The 20,442-nt window shown below is 43.6% G+C and overlaps 3 protein-coding genes across 4 annotated transcripts; 2 read left to right on the top strand and 1 right to left on the bottom strand.

Annotated features, from left to right (window-relative positions):
• Nucleotides 1–952: 952 nt before the first annotated feature.
• On the bottom strand, nt 953–4,456 carry zcchc17 (zinc finger, CCHC domain containing 17). Of its 2 annotated transcripts, XM_086063455.1 has the most exons (7): nt 4,355–4,454; nt 4,016–4,200; nt 3,484–3,584; nt 3,109–3,200; nt 2,947–3,047; nt 2,719–2,870; nt 953–2,233 (listed from the first exon to the last, which is right to left on the bottom strand). In XM_086063455.1, exons 2-7 carry the CDS (start codon nt 4,143–4,145, stop codon nt 2,063–2,065), a joined length of 747 nt encoding a protein of 248 aa, XP_085919581.1. In that variant the 5' UTR covers nt 4,146–4,200; nt 4,355–4,454; the 3' UTR covers nt 953–2,062. The 2 variants fall into 2 exon arrangements, with proteins under 2 accessions (XP_085919581.1, XP_085919580.1); XM_086063454.1 differs by having other exon boundaries at nt 4,016–4,456.
• A 674-nt stretch (nt 4,457–5,130) lies between these two features.
• snrnp40 (small nuclear ribonucleoprotein 40 (U5)) lies at nt 5,131–8,240 on the top strand. Its single transcript, XM_086062897.1, has 10 exons — nt 5,131–5,369; nt 5,614–5,743; nt 5,820–5,913; nt 6,075–6,240; nt 6,353–6,475; nt 6,982–7,102; nt 7,205–7,287; nt 7,431–7,492; nt 7,616–7,719; nt 8,106–8,240. Exons 1-10 carry the CDS (start codon nt 5,256–5,258, stop codon nt 8,153–8,155), a joined length of 1,047 nt encoding a protein of 348 aa, XP_085919023.1. The 5' UTR covers nt 5,131–5,255; the 3' UTR covers nt 8,156–8,240.
• Nucleotides 8,241–10,165: 1,925 nt separating this feature from the next.
• nkain1 (sodium/potassium transporting ATPase interacting 1) lies at nt 10,166–19,872 on the top strand. The gene is made up of 8 exons (XM_086063359.1): nt 10,166–10,491; nt 10,737–11,090; nt 13,492–13,629; nt 13,704–13,784; nt 16,204–16,401; nt 16,486–16,546; nt 17,829–17,910; nt 18,847–19,872. The coding sequence occupies exons 2-8, from the start codon at nt 11,037–11,039 to the stop codon at nt 18,854–18,856; spliced, it is 624 nt and encodes a 207-aa protein (XP_085919485.1). The 5' UTR covers nt 10,166–10,491; nt 10,737–11,036; the 3' UTR covers nt 18,857–19,872.
• The last annotated feature ends 570 nt before the right edge of the window (nt 19,873–20,442 follow it).

Below are 20,442 nucleotides of genomic sequence, written 5' to 3'. Positions count from 1 at the left end.
CCACACGATTACCGGTTAACATTTCACGTCCAGAAGTGGGAAGCACTTTATCACACTTAATGGTGCCTACGATAACATGACATACACTTCTTCTTTTTTTTTCTTTTTTTTTTTAATCCTTATTACAGCAACTTATGACATGTCTGTAATCATTGCATGCTTTGCTATCAGGACTAAAAACATGCAGCACCCAACAGGATTTATGAGTCACTTTTGTTGGTGGGCGGACAAAATATTCTTCGCAGAACTGAGAGCTCGTCACACCCTCTTTACACACGCACACACACTGTACATCTGTAATTGACATTGTGGTAAATACACTGCCTGCCTATAAGGAGGGCAGGCTAGCTCGCTAAATGCTAATAAAGAAAATGAAACGAAAACACCCACAAAGTTGTCTTCCGTAATTCTCGGCGGTTGTTTTTCAGTCCCCAAAGAGCACAAATAAATGCTAATGAGCTATTTTACGGAGCGTTTGCTAATCTTTTTTTTTTCCCCCTTTCGGCAACTGCTCCTTCACGTGTTCTGACGAGCTTTTTTTTTTTTTTTTTTTGGGTTTAAGCCAGTCGAGGAATCTTGAAGCACATCTTGACAAAAACAAACTGCGCAACATCTGCCGAAAACATTTTTGGGGACGCCGACAGGAGCAGAATGGTCTTTTTTTTTCCCGCCCTTTTTTTCTAAACAGGATCATTGCCAAGTGTGAGCTTCAAATGGTTGAATTTCAAAAGAGTCAAAACATGGAGGAAGTGCTCGTACCGGCCACACGACGCTTCCTGTGGGCGCCTTTACTGCTTCCTCTGAGTGTGTTGGTGTGTGTGCGTACCGTCGCCAAAGTTCAGAAAGTGTCAAACGAGATGAGTCGTCCTTCTTCAGGGCGGTCGCCTCCCGCCATATTGCTTACAGATATACAGTTACATGTGGCCAGATAACAACATGGAGGACAAAGAAATTACATTTTAAAACTGATTATTATTTTTTTTAATCCAAGTCTATCATTTAGAACATGCAATGGGTACTTTTAGTTCTGGGGATCTTTTAGCTTGGGAAAATTCCACCAACTGAAAGTTCCCTGAACTCGAGATGGAAACGAAGTTCCTGGATAATTAGGTGGACACGCAAAGAGCACTTTTAGTTCCAGGGACTAACATGTCCTCGGACTATAGCAGGAGTAGGCAATGCTGGTCCTCGTAAATTGGAGATGTCTCCCTCCTCCAACACAGGCGAGGATCGTTAGCAGGCTTCTCCGCTGATCATTTGAATCACCTGTGTTGGAGGAGGGAGACGTCTAAAACACGCTGGACTGTGGCTCTCGGGGACCAGGGTTCCTCAAATGGCTATGTTTGGTTCTGAGGACCTTTTAGCTGCGGAGAACCAAAAGTCTACAGAAATTGTGGGGACTTTTAATCCCTGGAACCATAAATACAGAGAACCACAATTTGAACATGTTGCTAAAGAACAGTAGCTCATGAGTCTTACGGGTGAAATGCAATTGGCACTTTTGGTTCCAGGGACGTTTGTTGCTATAGAGTCATCAGAACCAGAAGTTCCACAAACATTGGGTGGAAATGGAATAGGTACTTTTAGTTCTGAGGAGCTCTTAGTCCATGAAACTGAAGGTAACAAAACCGTTTAGCCTCAGGAATCAAAAGTACTCAGAACCAAGAACTTATAATATATATATATATATATATATATATATATATATATATATATATATATATATATATAACGTAAACAGATCTTAAGTCTAGTAAACAGATCTTAGGTCAAGGTAACTTTGTGTCCATGGATCTGAAGATACCAGAACCAAAAGCTCCCAGAACTATAAGCTTGTCTTGTCAGCAGCGTGACAAAGAGAAGAGAGAGAGAGAGAGAGAGAGAGAGAGAGAGAGAGAGAGAGAGAGAGAGAGAGAGAGAGAGAGAGAGAGAGAGAGAGAGAGAGAGAGAGAGAGAGAGAGAGAGAGAGAGAGAGAGAAAAAAAAAGAAGCCTAATTTCTTAAAACCCCAAAATTGAAACAAAAAAGTCCTCACCGCTGTGGCGGCCATTTTGCGAGCACGCTCAGCTCTGCTTGTGCGATTTGTGTTTCTTGTGTTTCTTTCTGTGCTTGCTGTCATCGTCCCGCTCGTGACATCTCCTCTTGGGTTTGCACTCGCCGCCGCCGTCGCTGCTGCTGCGGTCGCTGTCCGAGTCTTTCCTCTCGCGCTTCCTCTTCTTCTTTGTTTTCTTCTCCTGGTGGAGTACAAGAAGAAAAGCGTCACGCGTGCGTTCATCACTTTTCATGAAAACAGTGAGGGAACGAGCCCTGCTGCCAAAAGTTAAAAGTCAGTGAGTGATCCGTGCCGCCTTAAGAAAAGTTTATAAACGAACATTTGACTGCAGTTTATCAAGTTTAAAAGAGACCACCATCCTGATGTATTTATTAGGTTAACTTTATACTGCCCCCTGGTGGCCAAAGCACATACTAGGAGTAGCACAAATCAAGTTTGAAACCAATGATGCACAAACTGTTCAATTCTTTACATTCTACTTAACAATGTTATTATGTTATATAAACACTGCATGTTTTTCTTATTTAAAATCACATTTCACCATTTTTTGTTGGTGTTTTATTTTGGGGAAGGCCTGAAAAGATGAATAGCATTCTGTTCATTTCAATTAGGAACGCTGAATTGAGACACGAATAGCGATCCAAATTTTTCTCGCGTTCACTATACCTTCTTTTTCTTCTTCTTGTCTTTATCTTTCTGCGGTGCAGCCGCGGACGTCTGCTGCTGTTGCTGCTGCTGCTGCGGCTCTTCGTCGCCCTCTTCAGGTACAAGAGCGTACTGCAATCCGGGTGCAGAGAAGCAGTCCTTTGTGAAGTGGCCTAAAAATGCAAACGCGACTTCAGTTCATGAGGTCAATTCGATAGGTAAACTGCACGCCAAGGGTTTTTTGAGCACCTTTACAGCCACATTTAGTGCAGGTGGTGTTGAGCACGGCCTCCAGCGTGATCCTGTTGCCCGTGTGGTCTCGGAACTGTCGGCGTCGCCTCGCGTCCTGCCTGCACACGCAAGCTCACGTGTTAAGCACCCACGTGCGCATCAGGATCAAAATAAACATACTCTGCCATGACGTTGTTGGGGTCCAAGTCCCGGCCTGTTCCCTGATTTACAGCTTTCATGGAGAAGGACAGCTTGATCTTCTCGCCGTTTATCTGACAAGCAGAAGACACCCGTGGACTTGAGAACCGTCATCACATCATGCTTGACCGCAATGGGTTTATCTGGTTCCGGGTCCCTTTTAAGTTAAGGTGGAAATGCAGCTACAGACACAATGGGCGCTGTCAAGTACCTGGAGCCGAAAATACACTGAACCAAAAGTTCCTGACTTTCACTTTTGGGTGAAAATGCAATGGGCAAACTAAAACGTCTCAGGGAACAAAAGTAACCTGAACCAAGAGTTCCGGTCATTTCACCATTTATTGTGTGTGCAATTACTTCTCTGCCGATGACTTTGATCCAGACTTTCTCCCCCACGTCGACAACTTCTGCAGCACTCTCGACACGCGTGGCTGACATCTCACTCACGTGTACCAGACCTGAATGTGCATAAAGTTCGTAAGCAACAACAACAACAACAACAACAACAACAACAACAAGGAAGCGACTCCATTTAGTCTCTACTTCTGCCTCTCGCATTCTGAATTTGGGAAAGAACATGGCATTTTGTACAATCCCACTAAGAGCAACATGATGATTGTTAGAAGCAAGGAGGACAAAAAGTTTGTATTTATGTGGAAAGCCTCTCATACATGTTTGCGAAGTCAACAACCTGGGACATTTTCTCAAACTGGCGTGATGACAGAGACATTCAGAGACAATATTGTCAACTGTACGCCCTGGCGAACATGTTGCTGCGCATTTCTACAAGTCTTTTGGACATCAACTACCTCAATGTCTTCGAATGATGTATGCATTGCAGGAAATCCATTAAAAGCATGCGGTCATCACTTCCCCCTGTGTCACTTACCTTCCTTCTTGTAGCCTGGCAGGCGGACAAAAGCTCCGTACGTCTGCACGGAGACCACTTCTCCCTTGGAGACGCTGTAGAGTGGCGGCAGGCCATCCAGTCCCGCGGGCTCCGGCTCATTGTCGGACATCTCGATCGTTCTCTCGATATCAACAATTTTGAGAAAATTCTGGTTCGGAATCCCCCTTCACGGCAAGATAACGTCAACACGATTTAAGCATCCACTTGACTGGCTAAAACTGAGAATAACCCGTTTAAAATACAATTGAAAATAGCATATATGTTTATAATATAAAAAAAAACTGCGTAAAGTCCATAAAGCGCGCCGATATAACTTACGCCGAGTGCAGTATCAACGTAAAACACGCACGCTTATTTGCTATCAGTTGGGTTAGCAACAGTTAGCTCCTGTTTCACTTCCGGTGCAATGCAGTTTAACAACAAGCGGTGTTGCCAATCATCGGGCACTTGATTTATTTTTGCAATCAGAAAACGGACATCCACGCATTAGTTCCGGTTTCATTTAGCAAGTTCCCCCCTTCACTTTATTTAACATTTCTATAAACATACACTTGTAGAGGATGCAACGCCTGAACATGGCAACAATATAAACAATAAAAAGAATATCAGAATAAACAAAAACTGGGGATTCGTGCATATCACGTCACTTAAAATAAAAGAGGAGCGTATACAAAAAAATCAAAACAATAACTATTGCTTCATATTGGCACTTATTTTCGTTGCACATTTGTTTATTTGCCACTTCTTCAAGCATACAAAAAAACTACTTAAAATCAGCCATAAATCCTTGAAAGGAGGGTTTACTGTTGTTCCACTAAGGCAAAGAAAAAACAAATGATCCAAAGTGTCTTCATCATTTTGGCAGAAGGAACAGTTATCTACCTCAAACTTAAATCTCCTTTTTAGAAATTCTGCCACAGGGTGTATTTATTTATTTATTTATGTCTCATTTATTTATTTATTTGTTTGTTTGTTTGTCAGAGGACGCGTAACTACCTCGGTTTCGCTTCCAGTTCAATTCTTGACATAGCCAATCATCACAACAACGGAAAATCTCGACCAATCAGATCACTCGAACTCGCGGAAGTACTTACCTCTGTTCTTCCTCGATTGTTGACCGCTCGATGTATCTCCGTGAAAAGGCGTCCATACATTCGTGGTTTTATAGCCCAAAGAACGGAATTTCAATCTTTTTGACGGTCTCGTCGAAGAAACAGGCATGATTGAGCCAAAGAAGAGAGTGGCGGACATGGCGGTTGTGCCGTCTGCTGCCATGAAGAGACCCCGGACGGAGCTGGTGGCGGCGGCCCAGTCTCAGCAGCTCGTGGCCGGGGTAATGTATTGAATTTCGCATAAAAACAACCACTAAGTTCCTTAGTTCATGTTAATTAGAAGACAATAACTGGACACGGACTACAAAATACCTTGAAATACACTATCGGTAGTTGCTGAATTACTCGTCGGTGAGGCTAGTTATGCTAATAGTAAGCTAGCCCACCAGTGCAACCTTGTGGTGCAAATGAGAAACTATTTGTTGTCAATATTCAAAATGTAATAATGTGAATTGACTTTTTCAGGGGCCCCCTAGGACCTCCAGCCTGCAGGCCCCTATCATGCTGCTGTCGGGCCACGAGGGCGAGGTGTACTGCTGCAAGTTTCACCCCAACGGAGCCACCCTGGCCTCGTCCGGCTTTGACAGGCTCATATGTAAGCTCGTCACGTACAAACAGATGAAGATGTTAATGTTGCCAGGAAGACATGAACTGTGTTTGTGTCTCTGTAGTGATGTGGAACGTGTACGGAGACTGTGACAACTTTGCCACGCTGAAGGGCCACAGCGGGGCTGTGATGGAGCTGCACTATAACACAGACGGAAGGTCACTTAACTCGCCTACTTTGAAATCCTAACTCAGGCTCGAGACTGTATTGAAACCTTAAGCATTTATTCAAAATCTAAAATTGTGCAGATGCTCGGTCAGATTATTGCAAAAACACCAGGTGAATTTTAAAAAGTAGCTCGTATTTTGTTCCCATTCAGCCTGCTGTTCTCTGCGAGCACGGACAAGACGGTGGGCGTGTGGGACAGCGAGACGGGCGAGCGGATCAAGCGGCTGAAGGGTCACACCTCTTTCGTCAACACCTGCTACCCCGCCCGTAGGGGGCCCCAGCTCGTGTGCACCGGCAGCGATGACGGGACCGTCAAGGTGAGGGCGGCGCGGGGTACGATGTCACGTATGACCAAAAAAGATATTGTAACTTGTGTATTAATATGAAAAATGCACTTCATTGGGATTGAATGTACGTATTGTTTTGCAGCTGTGGGACGTGCGCAAGAAAGGCGCCATCCACACCTTCCAGAACACCTACCAGGTGCTTGCCGTCACCTTCAATGACACCAGCGACCAGATTCTGTCTGGAGGCATCGACAACGACATCAAGGTAAGGGGAAACGCCCTCGAAACGGTCAGATGTCGAATTGATTCCGTCAATTAATCCAGTGTATTTGTTAGCACAGTTTTTATTTGTAATGAAAAATGATCATATTCAAATAAAGTAGCTTCCATAGTTGAACGCTGACATGCACTGCTGACACTAACAATATGGCTGTAATCAGGGTTGTTAGTTTACAAAAGTAGAATCACTTGACAATTTATCACAATTTAATTTAATTTAATTTAACACCTATTTCCTGCTAAGAAAACAGACACTCCCGGCGGGCCAAATACATTTTACATGAGCCAAGTGGGCGGTAATCACTGAGTTAAGGGCCCGTTCGATTAGTTAGCCGGCCCATTTAATCATAACATCATGATGATTATCATATGGTGACATTTAGCGTATCGTGAGGTCTGGATATGGTGACATCCCTAAGACCCACGGAAATTCTCAGTGAAACTCGAGGATGGCCGTACGGCTGCGGCACTACGGGTTCTGGCGTGTTGCAGGTGTGGGACCTGAGGCAGAACAAGCTGATGTACAACATGCACGGACACGGCGACTCGGTGACCGGACTCAGTCTCAGCTCGGAGGGATCTTACCTGCTCTCCAACTCCATGGACAACACTGGTAACGCTTTTATCTGTTTAAAAAAATTATTATTATTATTTTTTTTAAATCCCCCTCTTTTCAGGCATGTTTTTTTTGACCGTTGTTTACGTGTGCATACAGTGCGTATTTGGGACGTTCGACCTTTTGCGCCCAAGGAAAGATGTGTCAAGATTTTCCAGGGCAACGTACACAACTTTGAAAAGGTCATTATTAACATTTACGAAAATCCTGTCCTCGCTTAATGTATTTGTCCGCTAGCCAGTCAACGGTTAGCGATGTGCATCTATTTATTTATTTATTTATTTATTTATTTTTGCTGACAAACTCCAACCCCGTTTTCTTCAAGAATCTGTTGAGGTGCTCGTGGTCCACTGACGGCAGCAAGATAGCCGCGGGATCAGCTGACAGGTAACGCACGCACACACAGTCTAACACGGATGTTGCGTTCGAGGCTGCTGGGAAATGAGAAGTGTCCTGGAGGGAGTCACCAGAAATCACCCCAAAAGTTGCCCATTTTTTTCTGTGTGTTAGATTTGTTTACATTTGGGACACCACGTCACGCCGCATCCTCTACAAGCTGCCGGGACACGCCGGCTCCGTCAACGAGGTGATCTTTCATCCCGAGGAGCCTGTCGGTAAGTCTCGCGTTTCGGGATGCGGGGGGCGACCCTCGTCCAGTCGCCGCTCGGGAACCTTTTCTATAGGATAGAAGAACAACTATTGGCTGAAAATGCACTTATTGATGTCCAAGTGCACGTTTTTGTGCTCTTTTTGAAACGATACAACATTTCTTTTTCTTTTTTTTCTTCTTTAAAATGTAATATCTGAAATTTGTTTTTAAATTGAAGATTGAAATGATATTCAAGTGAGTTTGGGGTTTAAACAATTTGCACATTTCTGCTACGGGTCTTGGTCTCAAATAACAAGGGTTGACTGTGCCTTTTTTATCTTTTATTTATTTATTTATTTTGTAAATAATTTATAGCCACTTGCTAATGTTGTGCATGCTTTGTCTCCACAGTGCTCTCTGGTGGCAGCGATAAACGACTGTATTTGGGAGAGATTCAGTAGCAATTGTGTGAGTGTGTAAGAACATCAGCAGTGATTTTTTTTTTTTTTTTTTTTTCCAACGTTTTGTTCTTCTTAATAAAATCTACAAATTCTTTAAAGAAATCACGTCTGACCTTGTTTTTCGGTATGATGAATTGCTCAAACCACAAAACGAACTTTATGAAGGCGATGAGAAGTTTGTTACCATGACTCGAATGTCAGGTCATCTCTCTGTTATGTAACTGAAAGAGCGACAGTATTCTTTTGGGGAAAAGTCCCTGACAAACCAAGATCATGTGAAGCCAAATTTAATTCACATCTGGTCCAGTTTGAAGTCCGTTTGCTATGTCTTTAAAAAAAAATTTTTTTTTTAATGCTGATATGATCCAGTTTGAATTCAATTTTGCATAGTGTGTATGCTAAATCAGTAAATGATCGCACCAGATTTAATCCAGATTGATTGCAGAATTACCAAATTGCCAAACTCGATCTAATCTGGATCCGATACAGTGAAAGAAAATTTCTGCGGAAACTATGAACTATGAATCCACCTGATCCAATTTTGAATGTCATTTGGTGTTGGCACAATCTGTCAAGTGAAAGGTCAAACTTAATCCAGATCTGATCCAGTTTGATTGAAATGTGTCCGTTTTGTTCTTCAAAACTGCAATATGTGCCAAATGTAATCCAGATCTCGACATCCGCTGGGATCCAAACGAGACGTGTGTGCATGACCTGTAAATGCCTGAAAGATCCAACCAAACGTGATCTGACACACGCGCGTGTGTGCTTGCTGGTCCGCTCCCACACAGAAAGATGAAAAGCTCTCTTTAAAAGGCGTTGAATATTTGATGCAGCTGTTGGAAATATACCCGAAAGATGTTTATAAATACAAACACGAAAGTACCGACGGATAGCATCCACAGGCAACAAATGACGGAGAAACTGTAAAGCGCATCCAGACTGTCCCGCTTCGAATCTTTATGCTTTTGCACGCGCATGTGTGCAACAGATGCAGATCTAAAACATAAACACACACACTGCGGTTTTTTTCTTTGATGTGTGTAGAATGACATTTGAGAAGAGTTAGTAACTAAGATCTGGAAGATGTAGTACGCGCGTGCATGTAAGTGTACGTAGTTTATTGTTCGCTCTACCAATGATGTTTTCCTCAACACTATTTTTGATGCATTAACCTCCGTTAAGTATTCTAGCCAATTCTTTAAACTTCAATGTTTATTCATTTTATTCAGCGCTGATTCTATTTGAATGAAAATTGCTATTTATGGTCTGTAAATGAATTTGTATGATTCAATTTAGTCCAGATCTGATCCAGTTTTCAATTAATTTTGCTATCTGTGTTATTATTATTATTCCTTGGCTTTATACTCAGCATGAAAATCTGTCCTTGTTTTATTTGTTGCTCATGTTTTACATTTTGTCATTCTGTTTGTGGACAGTCTGACCAAATTCGAATTTTTTTCTGGTTTGTATGATATTTTTATTTATTTTGATGCACGTTAGTATAATGTAAACCAGAGTTGACCAAGTGCAATCCGTTATGATCCAGATAAAATATTTTTGTATGCAGTCTGTAAAACGTCTATTCAAGCCAAATGTAATCCGGACCTGATTCGGAAGCAATGTAAATGCAGTTCCATTTCACACATTGGGATTATCTTTTGCTTAGAAATGTGCTTTTATTAAGTTTCATACTTCATTTTTTTTTTCTTTATTGAGTGCTTTTTTGTTCATTTAGACTACGTGTTTTGATGACTCATTGTGCGTAACAAGACCGAAATATGGCCATGATGACAAAGGAATGGAAGTGCAAGGCGAGTATCGGAGCCCCTCAGCGGGTCGTCTGTGATCTCTCCCTCCATCCATCCTCGCTTTCGGGCGTGCGTGCATCCGCTCATCCACGCTGATGTGCTTTTTTTTTTTTTTTTTTTGTGCCTCCCCTTTTGTTGGTCCTCCCCCCCCCCCCCCCTTGCAGGATCCACTCAGCTCCTCCTCGAGGGGGGTCGCCACCACGGCCAGCCCCCAACCCCCTCCACTCCCACCACCACCTCCTCCTCCTCCTCCTTTCCTCGCTCTCCCGCCCGCCTCTTTGCCCTCGCTCCTCCGGCTCCTCCTGCGCACACTCCGGCACCGATTTGTTGACAAAAGACGGCGAGGAGGACGAAGCGAGGCAGCTCCGTATTTCTTTTCCAGCCGCCGGAATCCCCCCCCACACGGAATCTAGCCGGTTTTTTTTTTTTTTTTTGGGAGCGTGACCGAGGGAGAAGACGGAACGGGGAAGACGGCGCGCGGAGGAGCCTCGGAGGGGGCCCGCGATTGTTGTTCATCCGAACGTGGTGAGTCACAACGGGCTGCTTTGTGCGTCCGTCGCCGGGCGGGAGGGCCGGAGCCTCCGAAGCAACGCTGCGGGATCGCTTTCCCCCCCTTCCCCGACGTCCCCGTGTGATCCCGCTATCATATGATGCTCATTTCTGTCTACAGCCCGGAGCTCATCATAACACTTTTCCGCCTCTCTTTGTGCCTTTGTGTGTGCGTGTGTGCACCCCCCCCCCTCCCGCACCCCCCACCCCCCTCCCTCCAGACCCTCCGGAAGGTGTGGCCGAGGTGATTCGCTTGTCGCTGGTGGTCTGACCGCAGTCGGTCGCGCTCCTCCGACGAAGACGACGACGACAATCATTTGAGAATTTGAGCATAAAATGGGTCATCCGCTGTGAGGAGGAAGGCGGCAGTCGAGCCCTGAGGAGGAAGGAGGCGGCAGGGAGGGCCTCCCTCAGCCCGGAATGGTGTGAGCTGACACGGCCGGGCAAGTCTGGATCTGAGCGGGGATCCGTCCTTCCCCCGGAGCCTGCGCGGCCCCAAGCCGCGCGCCGAGCCCTCCAAGATGGGGAAGTGCGACGGGAGATGCACGCTGCTGGTCATCTGCTCCCTGCAGCTGGTGAGCGGCCAACAGCAGCACACACACGCACACGCGCGCGCACACACACGCACGCACACGCACACGCACACACACACACACACACACTGATGCACACGAAACACAAATCCTCCTTCGGGTGGTTTTCTCGTGTGAAGTCAAAATCAAGTTTTTAATCCAGAGTTGATCCAGTTTGAATTCCATTTGGATGCTGTAAAAGTAACGTCACACCAAGTTTGATTCAGTTTGCATGAAATGGGAAGTTTGTATTTCGTCTTTAAGAAAACACGCGTTGATGCAAAATCTGTCAAATAAACTGTCAAGTTAAATCCAGATTGGCTCGATCTGGAATGAAATGTGCCATGTGCAAATTTAGTCAAACCACGTTGGATCCAAATTGAATGACATTTGAACTTCATCTTAAAGGTGTGGTAATGTTTGCTTGATGGAATCCAAACCTTAATTCAGTTTGAACAAACTAGGACATTTGTATTCAATCTTAATAGTCCGCATGTAATGTCCACTAAAGTGAAACCAGATCTGATCCAGTTTCCATAAAATTATGCTTTCTCTATGCAGTGTCTGGGAATTGTAACGTGTAGTTTGACCTCCATCGAAATGAAATTGACTACTCTGTGCGAAATGCTGTAAAACTAAAGTCAAATCAAATTCAATCTGGATTGCATTCAGTTTGAATGCAACATGAAAATCATATTCAGTCTTGACTCAATCAAGATGTGATGTTTGCCAAGTTTGATCTGGACGAGATTCCAGATTCCAGATTCAATGGAATGTAACATTTTAATTCAGTCTTTAAAGTTAAGATGTACTTTTTACTCAATTGAATCCAGAGTCAATCCAGGTTCCGCGTGTTTGGTTTATGCAGTCAATAAAATGTGACGTCAAATTTTAATAAAGCATCGGCTCGAGTTTAATCAAATTTTCTATGTTGCGTGCATTGGTATGCAATAAAATCAACGTCAAACCAAGTTCAGTCCAGATTGGATCCATTTTGAATGAAACGTGAAATTTGTATTCGGTCCTGATTGTCGGAATCGCTCCGACGCCGCGTTGAGCAAGTTTGATCCAATTCGAACCCATGACATTAATATTCAGTTCTTTGAGTCGTTGTCAAGATGATATATTTAGCAAGTTTTATTCCAGATCGTATTCCAGTTTCCAGATGTGCTTCGTTTCTGTTGAATCCAGATCCACCCTCGTTTGAATTAAATATGTTACGCATGTGCTTTAAAAATTGACGTCGTCGCAAATGAAGGAGCCTGCAATGTGTGAAGTCAAATCAATTTCCAGGAAATTCCATTTTGAAATTTGCATGCGGCGAACTGTAAACGTCAGGTTGAACCCGAATACGGTCTTAAGTGTCACTTCAAAGTACAGCAAATCTGGCTCTGATCCAGAATGCAAATATGTAAATGATGTGAACTTGAAAAATCTCATTGCGCGCGTTCAGATGCATAGATTAAGGTTTTTTTACGACCGAATACATTTGATTCCTTTTGCCGAGCGTTCCACCGACCATCTTCGTATTTTTGCGCTCGTGTTGCAGGCCCCGCAACTGCTTTTCCTTCCTGATAATAGCATCAATGTGATTTACGCAGGGCGGCACTTTTTTTACTAAGCATAGCAAGGCAAATAAATCACAGAGATGACATACAAGATATTTCGTTATCTCCGAAGATAGTCGGATAAGTGGACAAATTGCCGCGTACTGAAAGTTTTCTTGATAGAACGGCTCATAAATTACATATCAAGCCGGCGCACAATACCGCACAGTATGTCGGGAGGGTAATTCCAGCTGGATAAAGGGCCGAGGCTCCTTGAACGCCTCACATCAATGTTCGACTCTGTGTGCTGCTCGGGGGTATAATTAAAGCAGCGTGCTACATGCGGGCTAATCGGACATTTTTGTCCAGTACAGTCAGTGCTTTGAGTTTCAGCTGCTTTGTGTGCGTGCGTGTGCGTGCGTGCGTGTGTTTGTGTGTGTGGAGATTGGGGGGTTCTTTGCCCTCAAACATGCTCCAGAGGGCCCCCATTCGCCATCTGGTGTCCATTCTGGAGTTAAACTTAGCAGCTCCTTGTGTCTAAAAATAGATTATTTTTTTTTGTCTTGTCCGAATGTAATAAGGGTGAAACACGAGCCCACCATGATGATGGCATTGAAAGTGTGTGTGTGTGTGTGTGTGTGTGTGTGTGTGTGTGTGTGTGTGTGTGTGTGTGTGTGTGTGTGTGGTGGAGGCCATTGTTGGGATTGCGGCCCGTACATCCTCATTAGTTTAGAAAGGGGGGGGGGGGTGTGCTCCAGGCAGTTACCATGGCAACAGTCGCAGCAGTGCGCGCGATGCGTGTCCCCCCCGCCATGTTGTAACGGGACTCCGCCTCCTTCTTGTTCCAATTCCCCAAGGTGGCCGCCCTCCAGCGGCAGGTGTTTGACTTCTTGGGGTATCAGTGGGCGCCCATCCTGGCCAACTTCCTGCACATCATGGCCGTCATCCTGGGCATGTTCGGCACGGCGCAGTTCCGCTTCAGATACCTCATCTTTGTGAGTACGCGGTCGGCGATTGGGGTTTCTAAAAATAGACGCGTCTGAGGCGGGGCCTGTTGCGTGTTTTGTAGTATGCAGTGTGGCTGGTGCTGTGGGTGGGCTGGAACTCCTTCATCATCTGCTTCTACCTGGAGGTGGGAAACCTGTCTCAGGTAAGATCTCCGGTCCTCGGTCTCCTAAGTTGCATCGTTTGAAACGAATCGGGATCGGGTTCGGTTTGGATTGATTCCGACGAGTTAGAATGAATTGTGCTATTTAGCGGCAGAACTGCAATCAAACCAGGTTGACATTCGGTATCTAGTTTCAATCCAATTTTCAATATAAACTGTATGTGCTAAAATTGTAATTCAAGCCGTGTTTGATTCCAATCTGCTCAAATTTAATGAAATTTGCCTGGTTGTCAAACCAGGTTGAATCCAGATTAGATCCTGTGTATATGAATTTTTTTTTTGAATATGTTGAGAATGTAACACGGTACCAAACAAAAGTTTAATACAGATCAAATCCAGTTTGATTAAAATGTTCTATATGTATGGTATGAACTGCAATATCAAACCGAATTTAATCCCGATCAGATTTAGTTAGAATGAAATTTGAAATTCTTATTCAGAATTTCATCCAGATCCGATCTAGTTTGAATTCAATTTGATATGTGCATGCCCATCCGGAAACCACAAAATCAAACAAAGTCTAATCCAGATCTGATCCGGTTTGAACAGAAGTGGCTGGGTATTGCAAACCACTGCTCATTGCTGATTGGCCGGTGCAGATTCAGCATTTGTGGTGAGAAATGACAACCAAAAGGATACATGCTAAAGTTTTCTCTCTTGCCCTTAGTCTCCTCTTGAATAAAATCACAGAAGACCACCAAGCGTCTGGTTTTCACCCTCCCCAATTTAAAATGCACTCAGGAGGAAAGTTGATGATGGAATTGGATCTCACTTGAGTTTGAAAAATAAGAGCAGCATAGCAGGAGAGCAGCTTCAAGGCCTCTGGAGACGAGCGAGGATGGGGGGTGGAAATAAGCACACCCCCCCCCCTTTTTTCCCCCCCTCTCTTCTCCAGTGGTTTTGAAAGTAGTGGACCATGTTCCAGCAGCCGCAAAGTCACCCCCCCCCCCCCTCTCCCCTCAGGGCACATCCTGGCCTCACGCTTTTTTTTTTTTACCCCTTTTTTTTCATGTGCTATTTTGGAGACCACCGCAAAGTCTACAAAGTTAAGTTCAAGTCCTTCCCCGTTAAAGGAGAATGTAACAATTACAGTGTTTTTGCACGCCATTACGTCAGAAAGCTCCGTCTGAGGCGTCTCAACAAAGTGCTCCCTATATAATATTTATATGAACATGACGATGATGTTCCACTACTGCAAGATAATTTGCCCGCTAGGAAGCCTGTTATGTTAAGAGCCGTGATAAATGCTGTTTCTTTTCTTTTATTTGCAATTTACTGGAATTCTATTGGAGAAAAAAAACTACAAAAATATTGAGCCAAAAAAACATGACAAGAGAATACAGCCCGGGGGGGTGGGGGGGACTGTAGCCAAACAGAAATCCCAATAAACCAATATCAGGAAAAGGCCCAATAACACCAGTGACACATTTGATATGAATGGGACCTGGCACCCCCGTCATTCATGGTGAATCCTCAGCAAAGTCAGAGGCAGCCAATTTGGGTGAAAATAATCACCCAACAATGGCTGCTTCAAACCAAAATGGCCGACTTCCTGTTCCATTTCCTGTATGGGTCCTTCGAGACGTCTGTTATTATGTGCCCACCCACCCAATTGTGTGACACTCAGTGACACAGATGTCGGGAGAATTTTTTCCCCACCTTTCAAGCTTTCACTTTGCCCCCAAAATGTCTGTTTCAAACCTAAACGGAGGTGGCAAATCCAGGTCCAGAAAGTAAAAACCCTGCCACAGTTTGGCTTTAGCCCCAGTTGCTAGCTAGCTAGCTCCCTAGCAAGTAAACGAGCACCATGGGAGCTAGCTAGCACCTGAAAGTAAAAACCCTGCCACAGTTTGGCTTTAGCCGCAGGTGCTAGCTAGCTAGCTAGCTCCCTAGCAAGTAAACGAGCACCATGGGAGCTAGCTAGGGAGCTAGCGAGCACCTGAAAGTAAAAACCCTGCCACAGTTTGGCTTTAGCCCCAATTGCTAGCTAGCTAGCTCCTTAGCAAGTAAACGAGCACCATGGGAGCTAGCTAGGGAGCTAGCTAGCACCTGAAAGTAAAAACCCTGCCACAGTTTGGCTTTAGCCGCAGGTGCTAGCTAGCTAGCTAGCTCCCTAGCAAGTAAACCATGGGAGCTTGCTAGGGAGCTAAAGCCAAACTGTGGCAGGGTTTTTACTTTCTGGACCTGGATTTGCCACCTCTGAACCTAAATAGTCAATATTGTGTTGAATTTCAGGCACGTGTCCTTGAGATTTCTTCTGTGTGTGCTCTTATGATAGACTTGTCCACCCAATTTCACGTTGGTCATTGATTGAAACTGGTGTCCGGGGCTCCTTTAAAAAAAAAAAAAAAAAGTCCGGGTGCCGACACATCTTTATTATAATGTATGTGTACGCGTGTAGGACAGGGACTTTCTCATGACATTCAACACGTCGCTGCACCGTTCCTGGTGGATGGAACACGGTCCCGGTTGCCTGGTGACGCCGGTGCTGGACTCGCACCTGGCCCCCGACGACCACCACGTCATCACCGTCTCCGGCTGCCTCCTGGACTATCAGTACATCGAAGTGTTGAGCTCGGCCATCCAAGTCCTGTTGGCCGTAAGTATACGGCCATGCGCGCTATATGAATTAAATCAAGTGAAATGAAATGAATTTTAATCAAGTGGTCTTGTCTTTGAACAGCTATTTGGTTTTGTGTACGCATGCTACGTGAGCAAAGTCTTCCAGGACGACGAGGACAGCTGTGAGTGTTTTCGCCTTCATCCCACATTGAATGTTTTGCCTGGCAAGTAATGTAGTGGTTCACATAGCATATGCGCTGTTTTTATTATTATTATTATTTTTTTTTACCCCTGCCGTTATTAGTGTCAACAAACCTATCGTCTTCTTCTTGTAATAACAAAGACGTCTTCATTTTTGTTGATTTTTTTTCCGATTATTGATGACGTCACGATAATATTAGTAGTTGTTAATAGGGCTGGGAATCGATTCTAATTCTAATAAATCTAAAGAGTTCAGCTCGATTTGATTGATTTCAGTTGAATCCGATATCAAAGACATGATTAAAACAAAAAGTAGTAAATGGTCAAATGATTTAGTCTATTAATGAAAGTAACACGTTTTAATCACTTTCGTGTTACACAAACATTGACATCAGCAGGAACGAGATGGAAATATTTTCATAATCGAATTCAATAATTGTAAATATAAACTTAAAGGATTTTGAATTGTCTTGAAGTGCAATAAGTCAGGTCTTTCATAATTGTAAGAAAATACTTTTAAATTCATGTGAATAGTAAATTTCAAGAAAACAGTAAGATGCAAAAAATTGATCTTTAAAATTCTATTTTCTTAAGAATTTATGGGGGAAAAATAGATATTTAAATAATCGATTCATGGTTTTATGAATCGATATTGGGCTGGAAAAGGAAAATCGATTCGATATCGATTATTCGATTGATTTAAACCCAGCACTAGTAAAAAATGTATTATTCCATATTTACATTAAATTTGCGCTGTATTAGCAAATAAAAGTAACTGACTTCCTGGTTGAAGGGAGGACAAAGGCGCAAACTATTTAAAGACACAGGGCCCTCTAGTGGAGTAGTATTGGCATAACATTATATCAGTCAAGTGGTCGAGATGGCTCAACCAGCGCGGGATCATATCACCCAAAATGGAATTTCTAAATGTGACTGCCAGTGCTTCAGCAGCCATGATGAGCCTGGTCGCACGTCACTGCCGTGCGTGGGTGATGATATTTTTTAATTTCAGGGAATCCCTCGTGATCGTGTGATCCGAGTGTGTGTGTGTGTGTGTGACTGGAATATTCCTGTCTGTCATGTTGTGTGCGAGCCATCTGCGCGTCTCACGCCTCGCAAATGAAGGCCTGTACTTAAACGATGACACGGAACCGTCACGCTGCGAGCCGTGTGACACATCGTGTTTGTTGTCAGACTCATGTGGGTCACAGGCAGACTTTTTTATGAATGTAAAACAAAATCATTCTTTCCTCTCCTTCTAAGTCGACTTCATCGGCGGTTTCGACTCGTACGGCTACCAGCCTCCGCAGAAGTCCTCGCACCTCCAACTGCAGCCTCTCTACACGTAAATCCATCTGGTTACAATCCTCGCCGTCTTCTCCATTTTTCACTCCTACTCTCTAAAAACAGTTGGGTAAAAAATAACCCAAAAAGGGACTGACCCAACTTTTTGGGGTTATTCAATTAACCCAAAAAGTTGGGTCAAATCTAATTAATAACCCACACCACAAAAAAAGAAAATTAGGTTGCTTTGTGGGTTAATTTCATTTTACCCAACCTTTTGGGTTAAATAACTCAAAAAGTTGTGTCGGTTCATTTTTGACCCAATTCAATTGGGTTATTTAATTTAGCCAAAATGTTGGGCCAAATGAATAACCCACAAGACAAAAATTGGGTTGCTTTGTGGGTTATTCATTTAATTTTACCCAACCGTTTGGGTTAAATAACTCAAAAAGTTGGGTCGGTTCATTTTTGACCCAATTCAGTTCGATTTACCCAAACAGTTGGGTCAAGCGAATAACCTACAAGACAAGCTAAAACATTACACTCTGAAAACAGTTGGTTCAAAAATAACCCAAATTGGGTCAAGAATTGACTGACCCATTTGGGATTATTTGGGTGAAATTAAATTAATAACCCACAAAAAGCAACCCATGTTTGGGGTTGATTTGTGGGTCATTCATTTCACTTAACTTTTGGGGTTAATTGAATAACCCAAATTCTATTGGGGTCAAAAAATAACTGACCGACTGAGTTATTTAACCCAAAAAGTTAAATAACACCAAAATGTATTTAACCCCAAAAGTTGGGTCAAACTAGATGAACTGACCCAATTTTCTGAGTTATTTCAACCCAAAAGTTGCCTCAAATTAAATTATTAACCCACAAAGCAACGTCAACTGAATAACCCACAAAGTTGGGTCTGTCCCTTTTTGACCCAATTTGGGTTCTTTTTGACCCAACGGCTTTTAGAGCGTAACCTGTCCTCTCTGCACCCCAGGGCCGGCTAACGGACGCTTGCGCCTCCTTGAGGCTAATCAGTGCCACTGCGGATCGAACAAGGTGGTGGCCCCAAATAGGACTTGCTTACCCCGCCTTGGAGAAGACGTGTGAGAAGTGTGAGTGTGTGCCCGAGGAAGATTACCATCCCTGAATGGAATGTACCAAACTCAGGGATGAACCAGCATGTCGGATGGGACGAACCGGAATAAGGAGACAGTCAATTCACCAGAGACACGCGTCTTTACCAGCCATCAACACAAAAAATGTGTAGTGTACTACAGTACGTGTGTGTGTGCGTGTCACAGGATTAACCGGTGCTTTGAGATTGCACCTCGCACCATTGTTGTCGTGGGAGGGAGGGTCACGTAATTTAAAAAAAAAAAAAAGAAGAAAAAAAAAAGGCACGGCTCATTGTCATTTTAGAATGTGTTGATGTCAAACTAGAGCAGTTTTTAAAAATTTCTGCTCCCAAAGTCATCTGCGGCCAGTACACAAAATGTTCCACGTAAACATTTCTAATAAAAAATAATAATGAAAAAAATCGAAGCAAAATTGCAATGGCTAACTATATGGAAGAGGATTAAGGATAGTGAAGAGAAAAAAAAAGTTTGCTCGTGCAGATGGCTTTGGGATCAGGCATTAGTGTGTCTATGGGGGGAATACTGTGCATGTAAATAACCAGCCAATGACTGATTTTGATTAGGAAAAAAAGAGGGGCTTGCATTAGATTATGGTGGGAGGGGGGCGGGTGTATATTTTTTCTTCATACCTGTGTCTCTTGTTGGTCTTCCCAATCTCAAAAATCTCAACACCCTGACACTTTTTATCTTTCAAACGGGAGGCGAGAGGAGCAAAGGAGGGAGACAGGTATGAGGTGGACACCTTGACGTAAAGGTGCACGGTACAGTTTGAAATAATAAAAACACACTTTCTACATGGAAAACAAGAATTGTGTCCTCATTGGATTGGTTTTAAACGTTTCAACAGAAGCGCGGCTCGTTAGTACCGTGGTGAGTTAGCACGATGGCTAATATGCGGGAGCGGCTTGAACCACATTTGTTTTTAATTAAAGAAAAATATCACCGGCCACCAACGTCATTAAACTGGTTTTAAATTTTAAAAAGTGGAATTGAGTCCCTTACTTCTTTCTTACCTTCCTTTAAAAAAAAAAATTCAAAATTGTATACCTATTTTTGGCAAAACATATTTGTACTTGGTTTGAGCAAAAATAATTATAAACTAAAAGACAACAATAAAAATGCTCATCCAGTCATTTTATGCTTAAAATACGCATCGTAGGAAACATGTACCCTGTTACCATGGCGACAGTCTGCCTGCATTACGTCACCCCCACACGCTTTGCGGCAGTCTTCCCTTTCGCCCCGGGGGACCGAACGGGGAGAACCACCCGCTCGGTTCCAAGTGGCCGGGATGAGACTTTTTGTTTTGGGCTTTTTATTTATTTATTTTTTGGCAAGGAGGGCGCCCTGAGTGACGTTCATTGCGTCTGACCGCAGCGCGTTGCCATGGCTGCCTGATACCTGGTTGGTTACCTGGTGACAGCCCTCCCCACCCATCAATAACAACGGTTTTT

This window comes from Leptonotus elevatus, chromosome 19, assembly GCF_054856555.1.
Source record: "Leptonotus elevatus isolate MCC_2025b chromosome 19, RoL_Lele_1.0, whole genome shotgun sequence".
NCBI lineage: Eukaryota > Metazoa > Chordata > Actinopteri > Syngnathiformes > Syngnathidae > Leptonotus > Leptonotus elevatus.
This window is presented reverse-complemented; position numbering and strand designations above follow the sequence as displayed.